Consider the following 23,832-nt stretch of genomic DNA (forward strand, 5'->3'; position numbering starts at 1 on the left):
GAGGGAGATGGAGGAAGATGGAGGAAGATGGAGGGAGATGGAGGAAGATGGAGGAAGATGGAGGAAGTTGGAGGGAGATTGAGGGAGATGGAGGAAGATGGAGGGAGATGGAGGAAGATGAGAATGAGCAACACAAGAGTCTTTCAACTTTCTGCTTCATGAGAAACTGAATCAGACAGAAACAAATCCAGACGAGGTTATTCAACTTTTCTGAAGGGATGAATGTGACAGTGACCTGGAAAGGGGAGGAGCTGAGGGGAGGGGCCAAGAGGAAGGGCTGAGGGGAGGGGCCAAGAGGAAGGGCTGAGGGGAGGAGCCGAGGGGAGGGGCCAAGAGGAAGGGCTGAGGGGAGGGGCCAAGAGGAAGGGCTGAGGGGAGGAGCCGAGGGGAGGGGAAGGGCCGAGGGGAAGGGCTGAGGGGAGGGGCCAAGAGGAAGAGCCGAGGGGAGGGGCCGAGGGGAGGGGAAGGGCCGAGGGGAGGGGCCAAGAGGAAGGGCCGAGGGGAGGGGCCAAGAGGAAGGGCTGAAGGGAGGGGCCAAGAGGAAGGGCCGAGGGGAGGGGCCAAGAGGAAGAGCCGAGGGGAGGGGCCAAGAGGAAGGGCTGAGGGGCCAAGAGGAAGGGCTGAGGGGAGGGGCCAAGAGGAAGGGCTGAGGGGCCAAGAGGAAGGGCTGAGGGGAGGGGCCAAGAGGAAGAGCCGAGGGGAGGGGCCGAGGGGAGGGGAAGGGTTGAGGGGAGGGGCCAAGAGGAAGTGTCGAGGGGAGGGGCCAAGAGGAAGGGCTGAGGGGAGGGGCCAAGAGGAAGTGCTGAGGGGAGGGGCCAAGAGGAAGTGCTGAGGGGAGGGGCCAAGAGGAAGGGCTGAGGGGAGGGGCCAAGAGGCCAACCTGAAACAAAGCAGGATGGCAGTTTGCCAGAGGAGGAAGGAGGTGATTGATCAGCTTCATGTGGCTCCGACTGATTGTAGCTTCCTCTGCTGACTCATCACGTTTCTTCCTCTGCTGATGTGGTGAAGATAGAAGACAGAGCTGCTGCTTCAAGGTGCATGCTGCCACCTGCAGGCCTGGTGCGGCACAGCGTGCAGCACAGGAAGTGCGTGCTCACCTCCAGCAGGTAGAAACAAGGTAGAAATACATCAGTTCCTTGTTCAGACGTTGAAGAAGATGGTAAAACTTATGATACATCGAAGCCAAGCGTTTAAAAACACTCATTTCCCACCATCACTATTTGGTATGTGTTTTATTTTGGTGATATCCAGTAATCACACTGAGTTAATGGTTTAAATATCCTGAAAATTACTGAATATTCCGTAGTTTTGTGTATAAATGAATTTGTTTAACAGATTCATGTAGAAAAATATGAAAGTATATTAATCTGTAAAGTACAGATGTACTGATACGAGTACTTATTAAATACCAGTAAGACTAACTTATACTCCAAATGCAAATGATACATGAAAGTAAAGTTGAGTCTGTTATTTCACAGCTTTTATTTTCCTTACAAACGTCTTTCTTCCTCTTCGTTCCTCCTCTTCCTCTAACTCTGTTCTTCTTCCTCTTCCTCCTCTTCCTCTAACTCTGTTCTTCCTCTTCCTCTAACTCTGTTCTTCTTCCTCTTCCTCCTCTTCCTCTAACTCTGTTCTTCTTCCTCTTCCTCCTCTTCCTCTAACTCTGTTCTTCCTCTTCCTCTAACTCTGTTCTTCTTCCTCTTCCTCCTCTTCCTCTAACTCTGTTCTTCCTCTTCCTCTAACTCTGTTCTTCTTCCTCTTCCTCCTCTTCCTCTAACTCTGTTCTTCTTCCTCTTCCTCCTCTTCCTCTAACTCTGTTCTTCCTCTTCCTCTAACTCTGTTCTTCCTCTTCCTCTAACTCTGTTCTTCTTCCTCTTCTTCCACTTCTTCCTCTTCCTCCTCTTCCTAATCTTCCTCTAACTCTGTTCTTCTTCCTCTTCTTCCACTTCTTCCTCTTCCTCGTCTTCCTCTAACTCTGTTCTTCCTCCTCTTCCTCCTCTTCCTCTGTTCTCTCCTCCATCTCTGACAGAACTATTCCAACCAGCATGTATTATATGATCTATTAGACTGAAGTCAGCAGTTCAGGATTTAATCTGTTGTTTCTTCATTTGGGACTCTGATCCTGGTTCTGCTGGTTCCTTCCTGCAGAACCAGACTGAAGAGGAATCGTTGACTTTATTTCTCTGTAAAGTTCCTTCAACAGAACTGAACAGAACTGAACAGAACTGAGCTGCACAACATTTGCAGCAGCAGCAACATGTTGGAAATCCTTCGATCAGCAACTTAACCGGTTAAACATGAGCAGAGTTTGTTTTCAGAAAGTTGTGCTGCGAGCGGCGCATCTTCGGAACAGTCCAGAAAACGTTTTCCTGAAATACTATTATCTGTTTATTCACTTTTAATTCACTGATGATTGTTAGAATGTTGAAACAATTTCTAAAAGAGAAGAAATTAATATTTTTGAAAATAGAAGAAAAAAAAGCAGAATATTTAGGAACGCCCCTGGGAATTTCCCACTTCCGACAATGTGTGTGTTATTGTGTGTCAGAGCAGGAAACTCGGAAGTGGGACATGCAATGGGTACATTTCCGAGTTGTTGGTTGGCTCCTCCCACCTGAGCAGGTGAGTCGCACACCTGCTGCTTATTAAATCTCCGGAAGCAGCGCGCGGCTGTAGAAACACAGAACCTCCTTCCTGTGACGGAGTAACATTGACAATGTGAGGAGGTCGGACCCCCGCAGCTTCACTCTCATGAGGAGGATTTAATGTGGCTGCTTGTTTTGCAGGAACTCGCTGCAGCGTCTCTTCCTCCTGATTGTCCTGACGCCGCACAGCATCTCTCTGGGTGAGGAAGGAGGGAGGGAGGACGGAGGGAGGGAGGGAAGGAGGAGGGAGGGAGGAAGGAAGGAAGAGAGGGAAGGAGGGGGAAGGAAGGAAGGGAGGAGGGGGGGAGGCAGGCAGGCAGGAGGGGGGAAGGAAGGAGGGAGGGAGGGAGGAAGGAAGGAGGGAGGAGGGAGGAGGGGGGGGAGGGAGGGAGGAAGGAAGGAAGGAGGGGGGAAGGAAGGAAGGAGGGAGGGAGGAAGGAAGGAAGGAGGGAGGGAGGAAGGAAGGAAGGAGAGAAGGAAGGAGGGAGGAGGGAGGGAGGAGGGGGGGAGGGAGGGAGGAAGGAAGGAAGGAAGGAGGGGGGAAGGAAGGAGGGAGGGAGGAAGGAAGGAGGGAAGGAAGGAGGGAGGGAGGAGGGGGTAAGGAAGGAGGGAGGGAGGGAGGGAAGGAGGAAGGAAGGAAGGAAGGAGGGAGGGAGGAGGGGGTAAGGAAGGAGGGAGGGAGGGAGGGAAGGAGGAAGGAAGGAAGGAGGAGGGGGTAAGGAAGGAAGGAGGGAGGAGGGGTGAAGGAAGGAGGGAGGGAGGAAGGAAGAGAGGGAAGGAGGGAGGGAGGGAGGCAGGCAGGAGGGGGGAAGGAAGGAAGGAGGGAGGGAGGCAGGCAGGCAGGAGGGGGGAAGGAAGGAGGGAGGGAGGAAGGAAGGAGGGAGGGAGGGAGGAAGGAAGGAAGGAAGGAGGGAGGAGGGGGGGAGGGAGGGAGGAAGGAAGGAAGGAGGGGGGAAGGAAGGAGGGAGGGAGGAAGGAAGGAAGGAGGGAGGGAGGGAGGAAGGAAGGAGGGAAGGAAGGAGGGAGGGAGGGAGGGAGGAAGGAAGGAGGGAAGGAAGGAGGGAGGGAGGAGGGGGTAAGGAAGGAAGGGAGGGAGGGAGGGAGGAAGGAGGGAAGGAAGGAGGGAGGGAGGGAGGAGGGGGTAAGGAAGGAAGGAGGGAGGGAGGGAGGGAGGAAGGAAGGAGGGAAGGAAGGAGGGAGGGAGGAGGGGGTAAGGAAGGAGGGAGGGAGGGAGGGAAGGAGGAAGGAAGGAAGGAAGGAGGGAGGGAGGAGGGGGTAAGGAAGGAGGGAGGGAGGGAGGGAAGGAGGAAGGAAGGAAGGAGGAGGGGGTAAGGAAGGAAGGAGGGAGGAGGGGTGAAGGAAGGAGGGAGGGAGGAAGGAAGAGAGGGAAGGAGGGAGGGAGGGAGGCAGGCAGGAGGGGGGAAGGAAGGAAGGAGGGAGGGAGGCAGGCAGGCAGGAGGGGGGAAGGAAGGAGGGAGGGAGGAAGGAAGGAAGGAGGGAGGGAGGGAGGAAGGAAGGAAGGAGGGAGGAGGGGGGGAGGGAGGGAGGAAGGAAGGAAGGAGGGAGGGAGGAAGGAAGGAAGGAGGGAGGGAGGGAGGAAGGAAGGAGGGAAGGAAGGAGGGAGGGAGGGAGGAAGGAAGGAAGGAGGGAAGGAAGGAGGGAGGGAGGAGGGGGTAAGGAAGGAAGGGAGGGAGGGAGGGAGGAAGGAGGGAAGGAAGGAGGGAGGGAGGGAGGAGGGGGTAAGGAAGGAAGGAGGGAGGGAGGGAGGGAGGAAGGAAGGAGGGAAGGAAGGAGGGAGGGAGGAGGGGGTAAGGAAGGAGGGAGGGAGGGAGGGAAGGAGGAAGGAAGGAAGGAAGGAGGGAGGGAGGAGGGGGTAAGGAAGGAGGGAGGGAGGGAGGGAAGGAGGAAGGAAGGAAGGAGGAGGGGGTAAGGAAGGAAGGAGGGAGGAGGGGTGAAGGAAGGAGGGAGGGAGGGAGGGAGTGATTGTTCTCTTGTGGTTTGGTGGCTTTGCTCTGAGCCCCTCTGACTTTCCCTTCAGGACTGTGTGAAGATGTTTCCTTCTCAATATGTTGGATGAGCAGAGACGACATCTTGGAAAGGTAAAACCTGGAAAGTCTTGATTGTCCTCCAGTTATTTGGCTCCATTAACTAAATCACTCTAGAGTCTAGAGTCTAGACTCTAGAGTCTAGACTCTAGACTCTAGAGTCTAGACTCTAGGGTCTAGACTCTAGAGTCTAGAGTGTCGCTGGGAATTTAGACCAAGAATAAAACTTTATTTGCAGTTTTTAAAGGAGACGATTCATTTTGAGGTTTTGACCAGGGTCCAGATCCTCCATCTGACGGTTCAACTAATGATTCAGGATTTGAAAAGTCCTGGGAAGTTTTTTAACTCCGACTGAATCAATCTGAGTTTGTTTGGTGAAAAGAAACCAGAGATCGTTTCTCCACCAGGATCAGAGGTTCAGATGGACTCGAACATCTGTAGCTGGAAACCCTAAAATCCTCAATACTGTTTGGTAGGAGAGTAATCCTCGTGGATTACTGTTTGGTAGGAGAGTAATCCTCGTGGATTACTGTTTGGTAGAAGAGTAATCCTTGTGGAATAAAGGAAACTGATCATGAACATGTTCTAATGGAGTTCTAGGAGATGGAGGGAGAAGAACCTTTGTGGAACAGGCAGGATGTTGAGTGACGTTAGTTTTAATAAATGAAATCAGATTCAAGCTGCAGAAGCAACATTTAGATTCATGATTTAACCATGGATTAGTTTTTAAACGGTTCTTTTTCAGATTGGAACTGCGTTTGCAAATTGTTTTATCTGATCTATTTCAATATATTTGTATATAAATTAAGATATAATGAGAAAGTTTTCTCTCGTGATTTAACTTTTTATTTCATCTTTTCTAGACAAAGCTCACAACTAAAATGAAAATAATTAGAAAACCTGAATCGATGACATAATCAGATGAAGTTTATTTATAAAGCACAATAAGAAAAAACTGACTAAAGTAAATAAAGACCTATTTAAATTCAATGTTACACAATAAACAACATGATCAAACAACACATTTTATTTCCCGGTAAGATTTAAGGTGAAACCGTTTGATCAGAGCAGGAAATGAGGTGAATCACTTTAATGTCTAATTCCAGAGAAAATGTCAACATTTGGCTCAACATCACGTCACTGAAGCTCATCGGGACGGCGGGCAAAGTGACCTCCGTCACCATCTCGCCGTTTGTGGAGAACAAGCTGAGTCTGCAGTCCGGAGGCTCGGTGCAGGAGTGGATCCTCACCATCGTCCCACGTAAGGTCGCGTACGGTCGGTGTGACGTCACTTTAACAGGCTTCAACCTGAAACTGTAACTGAAGAACGTTCTCACCTGAAGGGACCAAGTTCACCAAGATCACCGGCCGTCTGAAGCCTCGGCCGCATCCCACCAACTCCACCAGGGTACGTCTGACCACGCCCACCGCAGACCACGCCCACCACAGACCACGCCCACCACAGACCACACCCACCACAGACCACACACACCACAGACCACGCCCACCACAGACCACACACACTCTGTCCACGGCGCTTCATGTTCTCACCTCCTCCAGGCCTTTCTCGACTCCCTGAGCCCCTCCGAGGTGTTTGCTTGTGAGCGTAGTACCTTGTTCTTCCACCAGGAGGAGCACTTCTTCCTGGCAGTTGGTGAGAACGGCGGTTAAAACCTCAGCAGGTGAATCTGAAGCTGCAGCCGCTTGATGTGGAGCTTCTTGTCTCTGCAGGACACACGGCGAGGCTCCCGGTCAGGCTGGAGTCCAGGAGTCCCTCCATGCTGCTGCTGTCCTGGCCGGAGGGCGGGCCGGAGGGCGGGCACACGGTGACGCTCTACCACAGCGAGCTGGGCTCGTTCGCCCGGCGCAGCACCACCAGCACCACCCTCGCCCACCACCGCCTCTCAGCCCTGGACGCCTGCAGCAGATATGTGGTTTGCGTGGAGCTCGCCGGCCGCCACTCCTTCACCTGCCTCGCTACGCTAACAGGTACGGAACGCCGGCGGCGTGTAGTTTGACCCTCTGAGCGTCCTGCTGCAGCTCGTCCTCTCCTCCCAGACCCAGACGTTCCTCAGCACTTCGAGGTCACTTCCTGGAACAGCAGCAGCATCTCTCTGGCCTGGGAATGTCCCAGAAACCACCAGTACTCGCTCTTCCTGCTGACGGCGTTCCACCTGAACGGCTCCGACCAGGTGACCCAGGAGACCAGCGTGTGGCTGCGAGGCGGCGTGTTCGCCTTCAGCCTGCCGGAGCTGCAGCCCTGCAGCAGGCTGAGGTTCGGCCTGCAGACGGTGTGTCAGGCCGGGGAGGAGTCCCGCTACAGCAGCATGGTCCTGAGTGACGGCAACTCCTGTGAGTGACGTGCCGCAAACATCCTCCTGGACACCAGGGGGCGCTCACACTAGGACAGTCCAGGATTCTGCTCAAACACGGTTCTACCGATATTACTTTTTTAAAGGACGAGTACTGACCTTCAGCTACTAGCAGATAGAGTACAGATATGAGTATTTATTACATATATATTATGAAATGAAGTTTTTTTTAAATAGTTGAATAGTTTTGTTGGATTAAAAACTCTGATCTTGTTCAGCTTCCTGTTATTTCATCCTGGTTTTAAACTTCCCAGTCAGACTGGCCTTTTGTTCTCTAGACTTCCAGACGGAGAAGCGTGACTGGTTCCTTCAGAACACTCCAGCCTCGCACCGTGATGTGAGGCTCGGGTTCTGCTGATCCAAACTTTGCTAAAAGAAGTTTCGAGCAGCGTCACGAGTGCAACTTATCTTGTTTGTCACAGATTCTCTGTAAAGTCTGTTTCTGCTCCTCAGTCCACTCCGACATCAGAGCCTTGCATCAGACGGCGGCCGGTCCTGATAACTACACCCTGAGCTGGGCAGTGGGCAACAGCTCGTCCATCTCCATGTTCCAGGTGTTCCACCAGGGGGCGCTGCAGGGCACCACGCTCACCACCAGCTTCACCGTGACGGGGCTGCTGCCCTGCCAGCGCTACCAGGCCCAGGTGGCGGCGCTGTGTGGACACAGTGTGGTGATGAGCAGCAAGACGGTCGCAGCTCACACAGGTAACGCACAGTCAGAGGTCAAAGGTCAGAGGTCAAAGGTCAGAGGTCAGAGGTCTGAGGTCTGAGGTCACGTGCCAGAAGAGCGACATGTAAACTCCATACGTTGTAGTTGGTTTGGTTCGTATTTAAAGCTGGTTTTAGGTCTCTGGTCCCTTTTCTGTATCATGTTTCTATGACTACTGAGCAAATACTTTGTGCAGTATCCTATCAAGTATTCCAGCACATCTTGTGTCTGTAACCTAGTGATCACTAATTACTACTCACTACTAACATACAGAAGGAAGTGGAGATAATGGACGTAGTTTTCTATCAGTCAGGTTGTTCTCCTTCCGTCAGTGTTTGGAAGAATAACATACAGAGAACCAGGAATCAAAGAGCTGGAGAAACAGAGGCAGAACTCACCGTGACACCTCATGGAGGGGTCCTCCATAGTCCTCAGGAGGGGTCCACCATAGTCCTCATGGAGGGGTCCTCCATAGTCCTCAGGAGGGGTCCACCATAGTCCTCATGGAGGGGTCCTCCATAGTCCTCATGGAGGGGTCCTCCATAGTCCTCAGGATAAACCACCTCATGGAGGGGTCCTCCATAGTCCTCAGGAGGGGTCCTCCATAGTCCTCATGGAGGGGTCCTCCATAGTCCTCAGGATAAACCACCTCATGGAGGGGTCCTCCATAGTCCTCAGGAGGGGTCCTCCATAGTCCTCAGGATAAACCACCTCATGGAGGGGTCCTCCATAGTCCTCAGGAGGGGTCCACCATAGTCCTCAGGATAAACCACCTCATGGAGGAGTCCTCCATAGTCCTCAGGATAAATCCATGTCTTCTGTGCCGTCCAGTTGTTTGTGCTGCACTAGAAAGTCTTTCAGAGGGAAAATAAGTTAAACATATTGAAGTGAGTTGACCTTTGACTTTTGGAAGTTTGACCTGTTGCAGAGCAAGTTTTCTCTCCCATCCCCCCCCCTACCCCCCCCCACCTCGGTGTGTCCAGGTCCCCGGGGGGTGTCGGAGCTCCGGTTCCGCTACGTTGACTCCACCGCCCTGTGGACCCCCGGCACGCCGCCACAGCCCGCCCTGGCCTTGCTCTACGAGCTGACCCTGGAGGGCGGGGCCATAATCCGGAGCGGCCGGCTGGGCGGCGACGAGCTGCGGCTGCCGGGGCTGGAGGAGGGGCGGAGCTACGTCCTGGAGGTGTGGGAGCAGTGCGGCGGCCGCTGGCGGTCCGAAGCCTCGCGGCTGACCTTCCAGGCAGCCAACTGGACCAGGCAGCGGGCCCGAGCCGCCGGGTTGTCCCAGGACTCCGGTCAGTGTGACGCACCGCCAGCAGGCCAGCTTGTTGACGTGTGTGTTGATGACGTGTGTGTCCTGCAGAGATCCCGGTAGACTCCGCCCCTCTGGGTCTGGTTCTGGTGGTTCCCTGGTCGCTGCCGGAGGAGCTGCTGGACGACGCCTCAGAACCTGCAGCTGAAGTAAAGTTGATCCTCAAGCAAGAGGTGGGAGGGACTTCTGACCTCACTTCCTGTTTCAGACCAACTTTCTACACATCTGCTGCATCAGTTTGCCCGTCTCCCCCAGTCCTCCGCCACACAGCTCAGATCTGATCAAACAAGCTGGAGTACTTTGCAGTACTGCTCGCCATGTTCCACTAAATACCTCTTATTAGTGATTTGCAGTAGATTTTGTTTCTATTCCCAGTTATTCAATAACCTCCTCAATCTTCATTTAAACTTCTGTGTCTGTTCTGCCACTTCCAAATATCCAGATGTTTATCCAGATGTTTATCCAGATGTTTATCCAGATGTTTATCCAGATGTTTATCCAGATGTTTATCCAGATGAACTAGAGAACAACATAGAACAAAGTCATTTCCAGAGTCGAGGATCTGGAGGGGCACCGTGTCTGTTTCTCCCCATTTTCTTCTTCAGGGAGGTTTTTTTCCTTCTGACTGTAGTTCAGCTTGTTTTCTCTTGTTGAAGCCTCGTTCTCCCCCCCCCCCCCCCCCTCCCCCCCCCCCCCCCAGCTGCAGCAGATGTTGAAAGGCTCCGCCCCCCCGACTCGAGTTGAACTCGTCAGCTTCCAGCCTGCAGAGGAAACCAACAAGACCCAGATTGTTTTTCTGTGTTTTGATGCTTCTGAGAGCGACGGCGGCGTTCCGCTGCCTCTGGACGACCAGTTGGCTCACGTTCGCTCGCTCAGCGGCGCCGACGTGAGCGTTAAAGATGGAGTCATATACTGGGAAGGTACTCCTCCGACCCGCCGCCCTCGCCGGGCCGATACTTCTCTGTCCAGCTTTTCATATCTGGTGTTTTCGCTGCCAGGGCCGGACCTGTGCGCCTCCAGAGGAGCGCTTTGCCCCGCCCACTCTCTGTGCATCACCACTCTGGGCTCCTCCTCCTGCGTCTGTCAGCAGAGTTTCTACGACGTGAGCGGCGCCATCGCGCCTCCTGCAGCCTCGCCGCCGCTCTGTAAAGGTACAGGAAGCCGTCTGGATTACTCTCATTGATATTCAGCCCAGTTCCTTTTATTGTGATACATTTAAAAAAGGGTCCGATAAGGTTCTGTCCCATTTGTCCCGGGCTCAGTACGGCTCACTATCCCTAGATCTGTTCCTTTGGAAATGGCGGCCATTTTTATGGCTCTTGGATCTAATTGTTTTTCCTTCGATGTCTTTAGAACAGAATTGAATCGCTCCTCCTCTTGATCCAGACGTTCTGCTTTATTACAGTTCCACCACTTTATGATTTTGAAAATCTAACGAGCGTTATGATCAGGAAGTGATGTTCTACGTCTAAACTCTAAAAACTCTGGTGAGCCATGGGTCCAGTTTAATCCCTCCTCGTCTGCCCTTTGGCAGAACTCAGAATCAGTTGCCAGACAAGTTGCCTTCACATTGAAAGCAACTTGGGATTCAGTCTGTTCAACATGTAGAGAAGAAAACTCTCAACCTTCCAGTGGATCTGAGCAGAGATCCACTGAGCAGGGATCCACTGAACAGAGATCCACTGAGCAGAGATCCACTGAGCAGAGCTCCACTGAGCAGGGATCCACTGAGCAGGGATCCACTGAGCAGGGATCCACTGAGCAGATTAAAGTCTCTTCTACTTGATCTTTTACTTGGTTTTCTACGTCCAAACGAAGCTCGTCCTCAGTCTGACCTGCTCTCCAACAGAAAAGGGTCTTTTCAGCCAGTGCCTGAACAAGCTGATGACCGGAGGAATCTCCAGGTCCTACCTGTCCTCGTACGTCGGCGGAGACGTGGAGGTGAAGCTGAACGACGGCCGCTGCGCCGTCAACCAGAGCGAGTCCCTGTTCTTCTTCCGCACCTCCAGGAGAACGTCCGTGTGTGGAACGCAGCGGCAGGTGGCGCTGTTTCACCCTTTAACCTGAAACCTGAGGTCTTCTGACGTCGCTGGTGCTTGAAGGTGTTTCTTTCTCTCTGCAGGTCAATCAAAGCCACATCAAGTTCCAGAACACTCTGACCGTGTCGCTGAGCCAAGACCGAACCATCAGCCGCAGAGACCTGAAGGTGGTGTGGAGGTGTGTCTACCCTCGCCATTACGTCCGCAACGCCCAAGTCAGCGTGGACATGGAGTGGTGAGACCACGGACGCCACATTCGCCACCATTAAAGCGCCGACGCAGGAAGGTGTTTCAGAGCAGGTTGTGGTGTCGACAGGCTCTCCTCCGTCTCTCTGGTGGAGTTCAACTCCTCCCTGCAGCTGGGCCTCAGCATGAAGCTGTTCAAGGACCAGACCTTCACCAGCAGCTACAGCGGCGCCGCCGCCCTGGCCCACGACGACGTGCTCTTCTTCCAGGTGGCGCTGCAGAGCAACAGCTCCTTCGCCTCCGACGTGCTGCTGCAGGTGGAGGGCTGCTGGGCCACGGAGAGCCCCGACCCCCAGGACCGCCTGCAGGGCGTCCTGCTGCAGGACCGGTAGGTTTACTAGGACCGGTCGGTTTACCAGCTGCTGCAGGACCGGTAGGTTTACTAGGACCGGTAGGTTTACTAGGACCGGTAGGTTTACCAGCTGCTGCAGGACCGGTAGGTTTACTAGGACCGGTCGGTTTACCAGCTGCTGCAGGACCAGTAGGTTTACTAGGACCGGTAGGTTTACTAGGACCGGTCGGTTTACTAGGACCGGTCGGTTTACCAGCTGCTGCAGGACCAGTAGGTTTACTAGGACCGGTAGGTTTACTAGGACCGGTAGGTTTACTAGGACCGGTAGGTTTACCAGCTGCTGCAGGACCGGTTGGTTTACTAGGACCGGTCGGTTTACTAGGACCGGTCGGTTTACCAGCTGCTGCAGGACCGGTCGGTTTACCAGCTGCTGCAGGACCAGTAGGTTTACTAGGACCAGTAGGTTTACTAGGACCGGTCGGTTTACTAGGACCGGTCGGTTTACCAGCTGCTGCAGGACCAGTAGGTTTACTAGGACCGGTCGGTTTACCAGCTGCAGCAGGACCGGTAGGTTTACTGGCTCTTCCAGTCCCTGCAGGACCTGTTGCCCCTGTGGGGTAGTTGTTGTTGCCCCTGTGGGGTAGGTGTTGTTGCCCCTGTGGGGTAGTTGTTGTTGTTGTTGCAGTATAACCACCTCCTGCCATGCAGGTGTCCGGTGGACAGCACCTTCCAGTGGCTGTCCGTTAACGGGGAGCAGCAGAGCAGCCGGTTCTCCGTCCAGATGTTCTCTCTGCCCCAGAAGCTGCCGCTCTACTTCCACTGCCTGGCCAACGTGTGTGGACACCTGGACTCCTGCACTCAGGTGAGGCCAGCGGCGGCTGCAAGGGTTAATGGAGACACCTGAGGACATGTCAGTGTCCATCCTCATCTCCACTGTAATACTGTACTGCAGTCTGTAACACCTGGAGGATTAAACTCCTCGGGTTCAGGTCTCTGCTCGAGGTTCCACTCTACATCTATATTAGACGACTTTAAACCCGCCACCATTTCTTCGCCCGTCTTTTTCAAAACCGACTGTCCACATGACGGCTGGAGGCTCGCTGCCTAAACTCTGCATGTCCCCAGTAGACACACTGCGCCTCTATTAGGAACTTTACGGTACTTCAGTTGTTTGTGTTGAACAGACCTTAGTATTTTATTAACTCATAAAAGTGCTGAATCGTATCAAAATGTGACCTGCAGCTTTTCTATTGGCTGAATGAATGTTTGCTTTGGTCCTCTGATCTGCTCTCCTGATGGACGTCTCCTTCTGGTTCCAGGACTGCGGCGGCGGCGGCGAGCAGCGCAGCAGACGGTCTGCAGGGAGAAGAGGCTCGGTGGTGTCAGCAGGTCCTCTGGTCGTCTCTCCCAGGATGAAGTCCGTCCGACCGGCTTGTGAGTTCCTCAGGTTCCCTCTCTGGTCACTGAGGTGGGAACACGTCTGAACTCTCCGGTGACTAGGTTCCCTCTCTGGTCACTGAGGTGGGAACACGTCTGAAGTCTCCGGTGACTAGGTTCCCTCTCTGGTCACTGAGGTGGGAACACGTCTGAACTCTCCGGTGACTAGGTTCCCTCTCTGGTCACTGAGGTGGGAACACGTCTGAACTCTCCGGTGACTAGGTTCCCTCTCTGGTCACTGAGGTGGGAACACGTCTGAAGTCTCCGGTGACTAGGTTCCCTCTCTGGTCACTGAGGTGGGAACACGTCTGAAGTCTCCGGTGACTAGGTTCCCTCTCTGGTCACTGAGGTGGGAACACGTCTGAACTCTCCGGTGACTAGGTTCCCTCTCTGGTCACTGAGGTGGGAACACGTCTGAACTCTCCGGTGACTAGGTTCCCTCTCTGGTCACTGAGGTGGGAACACGTCTGAACTCTCCGGTGACTAGGTTCCCTCTCTGGTCACTGAGGTGGGAACACGTCTGAACTCTCCGGTGACTAGGTTCCCTCAGTCTGTGTCTCCTTCAGTGTCAGTCTCTGGAAGAGAGAACTTTAATTATGACCGAGGTCTGGAGCTCCTTGTGGATCCAGAAGAAATCCTTTAATATCAAATAATAAATCAGGTTTTATTATTTTATTCTAGGAGTATTATGGAGACTAAATTCTACAATATGAAGACACCACTGATATATCTTATATATCTATAACGCTTGGAGAGCAGATTTTTAACTTTGCCAATGAAGTCGGAGCAAGTCTCTAATTCATTTATTGGTTTTACCAACTTTTTGCAAAAATGATTAAGCAGATTTACATGAAATCTACAAGGAAGATTTGTCATCAAGGATTCATCCGTTAGATTTTGGGACGTTAACGACTGTTTCTGAATAAATCCCGAAAAACGGAGAAACTTTCCAATACAAAGTGATGAGAGGCTCCTCATGTTGCCATGGAGACGCTCCCTGCTCCAGTGACCTAGCTACCTGGTTAGCATGCTAGTGATGCTAAGTCGGCTCTACAAAGAAACGTGGCGTTGGCGAAGGTCTGCGCTCTACCGAGCGTAGCTCTAGTTTATAACCGATCAGTAACCGGGGAGAAAACGATCAGAACAAGGTGAAAGAAAAGTGCGACTCTGTCAGTGATTGGAGCTTTGACATGACGAAGATGCTGATGAAGACTCCTCTGGTGTTGCAGGGAGGGAGCAGGTGACAATGGCGTCCATCATGGCGGGATCGGTGGGCTTCCTGTGCGTCGCCGTTCTCTCCGTCAGCGCAGCGAAGGCCATCGTGGTGTGTGCTGAGCGGCGGCGGCGGCGCGAGGCTCTAAAACGCTGTGGAAACAAGTGAATGTTGAAACGGCTGCAAACTGGATTTAGTTAAATGAATCATTTTTTAATTGGTTCTGAGTGTGAGCGCCGCCTGGTGTCTGGATCAGGAAGTTCTGAGGAGAATCCATATTGTTTGAAGAGTTTGTTAAATATTTGGTTGAATTTCTGATATTAAACTTCAAACAGGAACGTAAAGTGTCTTTATCTGCAGCAAATCAAGTCGCAGGATTTGAAATAAAAGTTTTTAGTTTTCTGTTGAATTAAGACGTTTGTTGTTCTGACCTCATTTAGGTTCGTTTATTTGAACTCACCTGGTGGATGAACTGAAAAGTTCATCTTAAAGGTTTTAAAAATGTTTCTGCAAACTTACATGGTTTTTATTTAGTGATCAAATCAAATCTGAATAAAATCAAGATTCAAGCTTAAATGTAAAAATATTACAATACAAGCATATTTTAATCATTCATATTATACTTCTATTCTTGTTACTCCATTAAAGGATGGTGACTATTCTTTTTATTTTACCTCAAGCTGTAAGTTCTAGTGCAGAACCAACCGGGGTGCGGTGACACCGGCCAGGGTTCCTGGTTCGATCCCTCTGAGGTGACGTGAATTCTCTCTACCTGGATGCAGGACAGACTCAAGTACAGGAAGGACTACTGAGATATTGAGACTTCATATTTGAAGTATCTGCTGTTCTTAAGGAATATAATTCTGGTAGTACTAGTGATACACTGAGGTAGAAGTTGCTTTTGTATGATTTCCTCAATTTGTAAATTTATTATAAAATACCTACTTTAATAGCATGAATGTATTATGTTTTGGGATTTAATTTGATGTTGCTGCCTGTCTGGTGTATTTCACTTCCAGCTGGCTGTGAGCGAGGGCAGGTACTACTGGACAGTCCACACACACACACACACACACACACACACACACACACACACACACACACACACACACACACACACACACACACACACACACACACACACACACACACACACACTCTCTCTCTCAGGCCGTGTTGGGTCACCAGTTAATTTCATCTGCACAATATTGGACTGTGGGATGAAACTCGGACACGAAGGGAGAACGTGTAAACAGAAATGGCCGACATCTGAACCTGAACCTCATTTTGTTTTATATTTAAATATTCAAGGTTTAATGTTTCAGTTAGAAAAAGAAGGAATTAATTCAAATAGTTTCATTGTTATTGACATTAAAAAACGACTTGAGAGAGAATAACGTAATGCACGTGTTGTGCTCGCAACGGCGCTGTTGAAGCAGAAGGACAGCAAAGACCCACGAAGAAGAGGGTACGTCACTTCCGTTCATCCAAAATGGCGGCCTCCGTCAACGGAGACGCGAGTGAAACACAAACGGGGAAAAAAACGAAAAAGACCAAAAATCAAGGTAAGATATGTGTTTAGTAAAGTCGAGGACTGTTAAGGAACATTTAAATCCTCGTTGAGTTGACAAACGGAGGTGAATGTTGTTGTTGGAAGGTGTTTTAAGGTGTCTGCCGCGGTGCACGCTGCGGACTGGAGCCAGCGTGTGAACGGAGGGTTGGTCTGGAGACTTCCAGCTGTTTGCTTCAAATCCAGATGATTTACGTTCACAAGTCTGCTGAAAGTTACAGGGTTTCTTCTCTACAATCATTCCGTAGCAACACCTTCCATTCTTTATTTACCTCACACACACACACACACACACACACACACACACACACACACACACACACACACACACACACACACACACCCACGAAGCGCTTTTATAGTGAAAAACTAATGATTCCACATCAGCAAGCAGGAGGACGGTGGGAAGAAGGAATCCTCCTGTCCAGGGGAACAAACCTGCAGTACCAGAGTCACAGGAGACGTTCTGCTGGTCTCAGAACTAACCCTCTGCCCAGGCTGTTCATTAAACAAGAGGTTCCACTGGTTCTAGTTCCTTTGTCGGAGGAAGCGCTGTGGATTGTCTTTAAAGGATGCTCTAGAAAGACACTCGGCAGGAAATGTCCTTTCGACCTCGTTCTGCGGCGGCTTCGTCCTGCAGACGGAGGATGTTCAGAACCTCAGTGTTTGGTCCTCCGATTAACTGCCCCAGCACTGTGATTGACCCGTGTTCCCCTGCAGTGGATGAATCTGAGCTGCTGACCGTCCCCGATGGGTGGAAGGAGGCTCCGTTCTCCAGAGAGGACAACCCCCGCGGGCTGCTGGAGGAGAGCAGCTTCGCCACGCTCTTCCCCAAATACAGAGAAGCCTACCTGAAGGAGTGCTGGCCGCTGGTGGAGAAGGCTCTGAGGGAGGTGGTGAGTCCAGCACCGTCACTCTGGGAACCAGAGGCTCCACCCACTGACTCACTGACTGACCCACTGACTCACTCACTGACTCACTGACTGACCCACTGACTCACTGACTGACCCACTGACTCACTCACTGACTCACTCACTGACTCACTGACCCACTGACTCACTCACTGACCCACTGACTCACTCACTGACCCACTGACTCACTCACTGACTCACTGATTGACCCACTGACTCACTGACTGACCCACTGACTCACTCACTGACTCACTGACTCACTCACTGACTCACTGACTCACTCACTGACTCACTGACTCACTCACTGAATCATTTCAATACTTTTTGTTTCATTTGATCTCAGCTTGAAGTGAATTCTCTACATAAAATAATTAATATTCTGCCTCAAGCTGCTTTGAGTTTGTGTCTCGGTTGGTAGATTATCTTGACTCAATCAGAAAGTTCTATTCCCTATTTCCACCGGTCCACAGGCCGTGTCCTCGAGCCCCAGACTGCCCCCGGTGGAGGGACTGAGCTCCTGCAGCGCCTGATAGCGGCGTTGTCTCTCTGATCTTTAATGAGACCAAACAGAGGAAATAGATGATCACACTGACGTCTGTCACTTCAGCTGCTTCAGCTGCAGAATTCTCACTGCTGCTCACAACCACTCACTAGTGACAAGGAGCTCAGTTCATCCGCTGGAGCAGTTTGGGGTTCAGCGTCTTGCTCAAGGACACTTGGACATGAGGACAGGTGGAGAAGGGAATTGAACTGCAGTCCAAACTGCTGGTGACCAAGATGCTGATAAGAAGAAATCCTACATTCTCTAAGTTTGTTTCTCATTTACCTCCTGAAGATGATTTAACCTTCACTAGAGATTTGTATCCGAGTATACTTTAATAATGTATTATAGTGTAACTAGTTACTGTGACTAGTTTAATAATGTATTATAGTGTAACTAGTTACTGTGACTAGTTTAATAATGTATTATAGTGTAACTAGTTACTGTGACTAGTTTAATAATGTATTATAGTGTAACTAGTTACTGTGACTAGTTTAATAATGTATTATAGTGTAACTAGTTACTGTGACTAGTTTAATAATGTATTATAGTGTAACTAGTTACTGTGACTAGTTTAATAATGTATTATAGTGTAACTAGTTACTGTGACTAGTTTAATAATGTATTATAGTGTAACTAGTTACTGTGACTAGTTGAGACCTGTTGAGTTTGTGTGAATCTTCTGACGTCCAGAATGGAACCGGAGTCTTTGTTTACTGGAACGTTGTTGTTGTTGTTGTTGTTGTCCTCAGCACATCAAAGCGTCTCTGGACCTGATCGAGGGCAGCGTCACCGTCAGCACCAGCAAGAAGACCTTTGACCCCTACGCCATCGTCCGGGCCAGAGACCTCATCAAGCTGCTGGCTCGAAGCGTCCCGTTTGAACAGGTCAGGAGGGGGGGGGGCGCAGTGTGTCCCTGCTTCCTGGGGGGGGGCGCAGTGTGTCCCTGCTTCCTGGGGGGGGCGCAGTGTGTCTCTGCTTCCTGGGGGGGGCGCAGTGTGTCCCTGCTTCCTGGGGGGTGGGGGTGGGGTGGGGGGTGGGGTGGGGTGGGGGGTTCTCTAGAAAATATTCCCTGACGCAGCCTTAACCTTTAAGGTAGAGACTCTGTCAACCTGGTGTCCAGCTCCTGGAGTGATGCAGATGTGTCGTGCCCCCCCCCCCCCCCCCCCCCCCCAGGCTGTGCGGATCCTACAGGACGACATGGCCTGTGACATCATCAAGATTGGGACGCTGGTGAGGAACAGGGAGCGCTTTGTGAAGAGAAGGCAGCGGCTCATCGGACCCAAAGGATCCACGCTGAAGGTGAAGCTGCGCCACCTGGTGGTGATTTACCGTCCTCCTGTGTGGAGCGGGGTTCTGAAGGACTGTTAGTATTTTCCCGCAGTCAGATTATCCAGAGGACAGGAGGTGTCCTCCATGTTGGTTCAGTGTCGTCTCTCTAAACTTTCTGTTCTGTTTGAATGTTTGAAGCTAAAAAATAATCAGGAAAACCAAAAGTTGTTTGAATAACATGAGTTTCTGAAGTACAAAATAATAAGAAAACCTACTAGTGTAGATTGTTTTTGTCCCAATATGAGCATGTGTGGGCGGAGCCAGTCCAGCTCACACAGACACAGCAGATTCTGAATGTAGCTCCTAAGATCCAATATTCAAATGAGGAAAATCAAGGAGGAGCTAGAACCTTAGAATACTGAAGGTTTCTGGACCGACCAGACCAGGAGGAGGAGGAGGAGAACAGGAGGAGGTGGAGAACAGGAGGAGGTGAACAGGAGGAGGAGGAGAACAGGAGGAGGAGGAGAACAGGAGGAGGAGGAGAACAGGAGGAGGTGAACAGGAGGAGGAGGAGGAGAACAGGAGGAGGTGAACAGGAGGAGGAGGTGAACAGAAGGAGGAGGAGGAGGAACGGGAGGAGGAGGAGGAGACCAGGAGGAGGAGGAGGAGGAGAACAGGAGGAGGAGGAGGAGGAGAACAGGAGGAGGTGAACAGGAGGAGGAGAACAGGAGGAGGAGGAGAACAGGAGGAGGAGGAGAACAGGAGGAGGAGGAGAACAAGATGAGGAGGAGAACAAGATGAGGAGGAGAACAAGATGAGGAGAACAGGAGGAGGAGGAGGAGAACAGGAGGAGGAGGAGAACAGGAGGAGGAGGAGGAGAACAGGAGGAGGAGGAGAACAGGAGGAGGAGGAGAACAAGATGAGGAGGAGAACAGGAGGAGGAGGAGAACAAGATGAGGAGGAGTTTAGGTTTTAGTTTATAGTTTTTTTATAAGATTTCTTTCTCTAGCTGCTTTCAGAAATGAGACATTCCTTCATTTCTTTGCTTTACAATGAAAATCCTCAGATTCAGATGATTAAAACCTTTAAGAACGGAGGGAAAAGCTTTATTAAGATAAAGGTAATGAAATAGAATCTATAGTTTAATGGAAAGCCTGAGCAGATGATAGTGTGTAGTTTTAATACACAACTACTGTAACAGAACGCAGTAATGGGTTTTTGTTGAGTACAAACCTGAAGTGGACCCAGAGCGACCAGAACCCTGCAGGGTTCCATCCACAGTCCAGTTCACCTGCTGCTGCTGCTTCTCTGGTAGCGTCACACCGGTCTGTACCGGAGTGTGGCCACTAGGTGGCAGTGTTTGTGCTCAGGGGCTGCAGTGTGGTTGCCTGTGTTTAATGACTTCCTGCTGTTCCTCCTGCAGGCGCTGGAACTGCTCACTAACTGCTACGTGATGGTGCAGGGCAACACGGTGTCGGTGCTCGGGCCACACGGCGGCCTGAAGGAGGTGAGAGCCGGGAAACGGAAACGTATAGTGTATTATTGTTATTACCATTATTATTATTACTACTATTATTATTATTACTACTATTATTATTGTTATTACCATTATTATTATTACTACTATTATTATTATTACTATTATTATTGTTATTATTATTACTACTATTATTATTGTTATTATTATATTACTATTAGTAATAACAATAATAGTAATATTATTATTATTGTTATTATTATTACTACTATTATTATTGTTATTATTATTATTACTATTAGTAATAATAGTAATAGTAATATTATTATTATTATTGTTATTATTATTACTGTTATTACTATTATTATTATTGTTACTATTATTATTATTATTGTTATTATTATTACTGTTATTACTATTATTATTACTGTTATTATTATTATTACTGTTATTATTATTATTACTATTATTATTATTATTATTATTATTATTGTTATTATTATTACTATTAGTAATAACAATAATAGTAATATTATTATTATTATTATTATTGTTATTATTATTACTGTTATTACTATTATTATTGTTACTATTATTACTATTATTACTATTATTATTATTATTATTGTTATTATTATTATTACTGTTATTACTATTATTATTATTATTACTGTTATTATTATTATTATTATTATTATTATTATGGGTCTGCAGCTCTTTGCTTGTTGTTGCTCATTGATTCCTACACTTTTAGTTTTATTTTGACAGTCACCGTAACAACAATCCTGTTGGTCGTCTCAATCGAATCGAGAGTTTTGAGGAAACAGGAAGTGAATCCACGTTGGAATAATTCTGTAACCGAACAAAATGTGGAAAAGTCAAACATTGTGAAAACTTTCTTGTAAAAGTGAAACTTTCCTGAAACAAAAGCACAAACTCTACATTTCCACTTGAACCGTTGTGCCTCAGTTTCTCTCCGTTGCTCCTCGCTGCCCCGCGGCTCCTCGCCCACCTGGTCAATGAAAGCTGGAATAATAATCTACATTTCTAGTCGGAGCAGTTCAGAATAACTCACCGGCTGAGGAGTTTCCATGGAAACATCATTTATCAGTGAATCCGTTTTGAATAATTTCCCAGAATGCTTCAGTTTTCTTCCAGCGACGGCGTGTTTAACCTCGGGAACGGCTTTTAACTCTCAACTCGGCCTCCTGCTGCAGGTTCGTAAAGTGGTGATGGACACCATGAGGAACATCCACCCCATCTACAACATCAAGGTAAGACGTGGGGAGGGACGTGGGGGGGGACATGGGGGGGACGGGGGGTTCTGTGGTCGTGCCCGATGAAGATGATTTCCATCCTTGTTCTGGACCTCCTGACAGACGACGGTTCTCTCTGGGTGTGACGCCCGGAGCTGAGGGCATCGACCAGGAGATCCTCCTGATTGGAGCTTCTGCTTCAGTTCTGCTGGAAGTTTAATGATTTAATGAAGGAATTTGGATTATTGAGATTTAAAGTAGATTATATTGATGAATAGAGAGAATTCAATGGAAAAGGGTTCGACACCCGCTCTTCATTCTCAGGATCAGGTCTGAACACTATCCAGCCTCCACCCAGAAAGCTGCTCTAGGTGGTGTTGAAATCAGTTTGAACTGTTTCCCTCCAGACGCTGATGATCAAGCGAGAGTTGTCCAGAGACCCGGAGCTCCGGCAGCAGAGTTGGGAACGTTTCCTGCCGAGCTTCCGTCACAAGAACCTCAGCAAACGTAAAGAACCCAAGAAGAAGAGCGTGAAGAAGGAGTACACACCGTTCCCCCCCCCTCAGCCAGAGAACAAGGTCACGACCCCACTCTGTGTGTGTGTGTGTGTGTGTGTGTGTGTGTGTGTGTGTGTGTGTGTGTGTGTGTGTGTGTGTGTGTGTGTGTGTGTGTGTGTGTGTGTGTGTGTGTGTGTGTGTGTGTGTGTGTGTGTGTGTGTGTGTGTGTGTGTGTGTGTGTGTGTGTGTGTGTGTGTGTGTGTGTGTGTGTGTGTGTGTGTGTGTGTGTGTGTCCCCCTCTCCTCCCTCTCCATGCTGACCTCTGTGTGTGCACCCCCCTCCCTCTCCATGCTGACCTCTGTGTGTCCACCCCCCCCCCCCTCCTCCCTCTCCATGCTGACCTCTGTGTGTGCACCCCCCTCCCTCTCCATGCTGACCTCTGTGTGTCCACCCCCCCCCCCCTCCCTCTCCATGCTGACCTCTGTGTGTGCACCCCCCTCCCTCTCCATGCTGACCTCTGTGTGTCCACCCCCCCCCCCTCCTCCCTCTCCATGCTGACCTCTGTGTGTGCACCCCCCTCCCTCTCCATGCTGACCTCTGTGTGTCCACCCCCCCCCCCCCCCCTCCTCCCTCTCCATGCTGACCTCCGTGTGTGCGCCCCCTGCAGGTGGACCAGGAGCTGGCTACAGGAGAGTTCTTCCTGCGACAGAATGTGAAGAAGAGGAAGAAGATGGAGGAGATCAAGGTGGGTTGGCTCCTGCTGCTTCACGGTGCAGAGCGTTCCTTCTCCAGCAGGGGGCAGCAGTGAGATTCATTAGAGACTCCAGGAGATAAAAGTTGATCAGACTGAAGGTTTGAAGGATTTTAGTGGTCTGAAGCCGACCAGGAGCCTTTTAACATGAAATGATGATATCTGTTTATCATTATATTACATACATTTATTTCAAAGTGAAGCAGGTGAATCCTCCACGTTACTGCTGCAGCTGCAGGTTGTCAAAGTGACGTGATCATGAGACGTGTTGCTTCACCGAGCCGATGTCTTCAGAGCAGGAAACCACATCTTTCATTCTGGCTCAACTTCCTGGAACCGGGACGAGTCTCACTTCTGCTTGTTTCTCAGGTCAAACAAGCAGAAGCTCTGAGCAGGAAGCAGGAGCAGCGCAACCAAGCCTTCATCCCCCCCAAAGAGAAACCGCTGAAGAAGAAGAGCCAGAGAGGTGAGCCCCCCCCCCCCCCCCCCAGACCTCCTCAACACTGCAGCAGTTTCCCCTCTCTCATGCTGAGTCGACCAGCAGGACTCGTGTGTTGGGTCTGTCTGACCTCTGACCTCTGACCTCTCTGTCACAGCCCCTTCAGACGGTCAGCTGGACATCGACGCCATCAAGGACAAAGTGAAAAAGGCCAAGACCAAGAAACTGGGAGCCCCTCCTCCTCCTCCTCCTCTTCCTCCTCCATCCAGCAGCAGCAACAACAAGAAAAGCAAGAAAAACAGAGGATAAACACACACACACACACACACACACACACACACACACACACACACACACACGGCTGCATTGTGTGTGTGTGTGTGTGTGTGTGCAGAGTAAAGACTGCACAGGAGTTTGGATCAGATGAGGCCCTGAAGACTCCAGACCAACGATCTTCCTCGATGTTTCCTGTTCCTGTTTTGTATTTATGTAAAATAAAAGTTTTTATAACGACGTGACTTTGAAGTGAAACTGAGCGAGAAACAAAACTTTTCTTTTTTCTTGGATGAAACGGAATCGATAACGTGGTTTTATGAACTTAATCCCAACATGAAGCCGATTTAATCAAACCTGCAAAAAGCAGTGAAATGTCCAAATAACCTCCCGTTGCATTCTGGGAGTTCGGTCAGCTGAGTCACTCTGCTCTTGGTCTGGCGCCTCCTGCTGGTCATCGGCCGCATGTTGAAGGTTTTAGATGAAACATGAAGAGATGACGTTTTTCCGTTGTTTTATCTGAAGTGCTTGTTTT

The 23,832-nt window shown here is 50.1% G+C and overlaps 1 protein-coding gene across 1 annotated transcript; it reads left to right on the top strand.

The window, feature by feature from the left end:
• The first annotated feature begins 15,786 nt into the window (after positions 1–15,786).
• On the top strand, positions 15,787–23,552 carry krr1 (KRR1 small subunit processome component homolog). The gene is made up of 10 exons (XM_080492008.1): positions 15,787–15,875; positions 16,601–16,776; positions 18,085–18,219; positions 18,509–18,634; positions 20,028–20,111; positions 21,299–21,355; positions 21,745–21,915; positions 22,502–22,579; positions 22,955–23,051; positions 23,182–23,552. Exons 1-10 carry the CDS (start codon positions 15,803–15,805, stop codon positions 23,331–23,333), a joined length of 1,149 nt encoding a protein of 382 aa, XP_080348134.1. The 5' UTR covers positions 15,787–15,802; the 3' UTR covers positions 23,334–23,552.
• The last annotated feature ends 280 nt before the right edge of the window (positions 23,553–23,832 follow it).

Source organism: Lipophrys pholis, assembly GCF_963383615.2.
Source record: "Lipophrys pholis genome assembly, chromosome: 22".
Lineage (NCBI taxonomy): Eukaryota > Metazoa > Chordata > Actinopteri > Blenniiformes > Blenniidae > Lipophrys > Lipophrys pholis.

Bases quoted from the DNA above. Each gene is read 5' to 3' on its own strand.
- krr1 (XM_080492008.1), top strand. From the start codon at position 15,803: ATGGCGGCCTCCGTCAACGGAGACGCGAGTGAAACACAAACGGGGAAA. The intron at 18,635-20,027 runs GTGAAGCTGCGC...TTCCTCCTGCAG, and splicing joins CCAAAGGATCCACGCTGAAG to GCGCTGGAACTGCTCACTAA. The intron at 20,112-21,298 runs GTGAGAGCCGGG...CTCCTGCTGCAG, and splicing joins CACACGGCGGCCTGAAGGAG to GTTCGTAAAGTGGTGATGGA.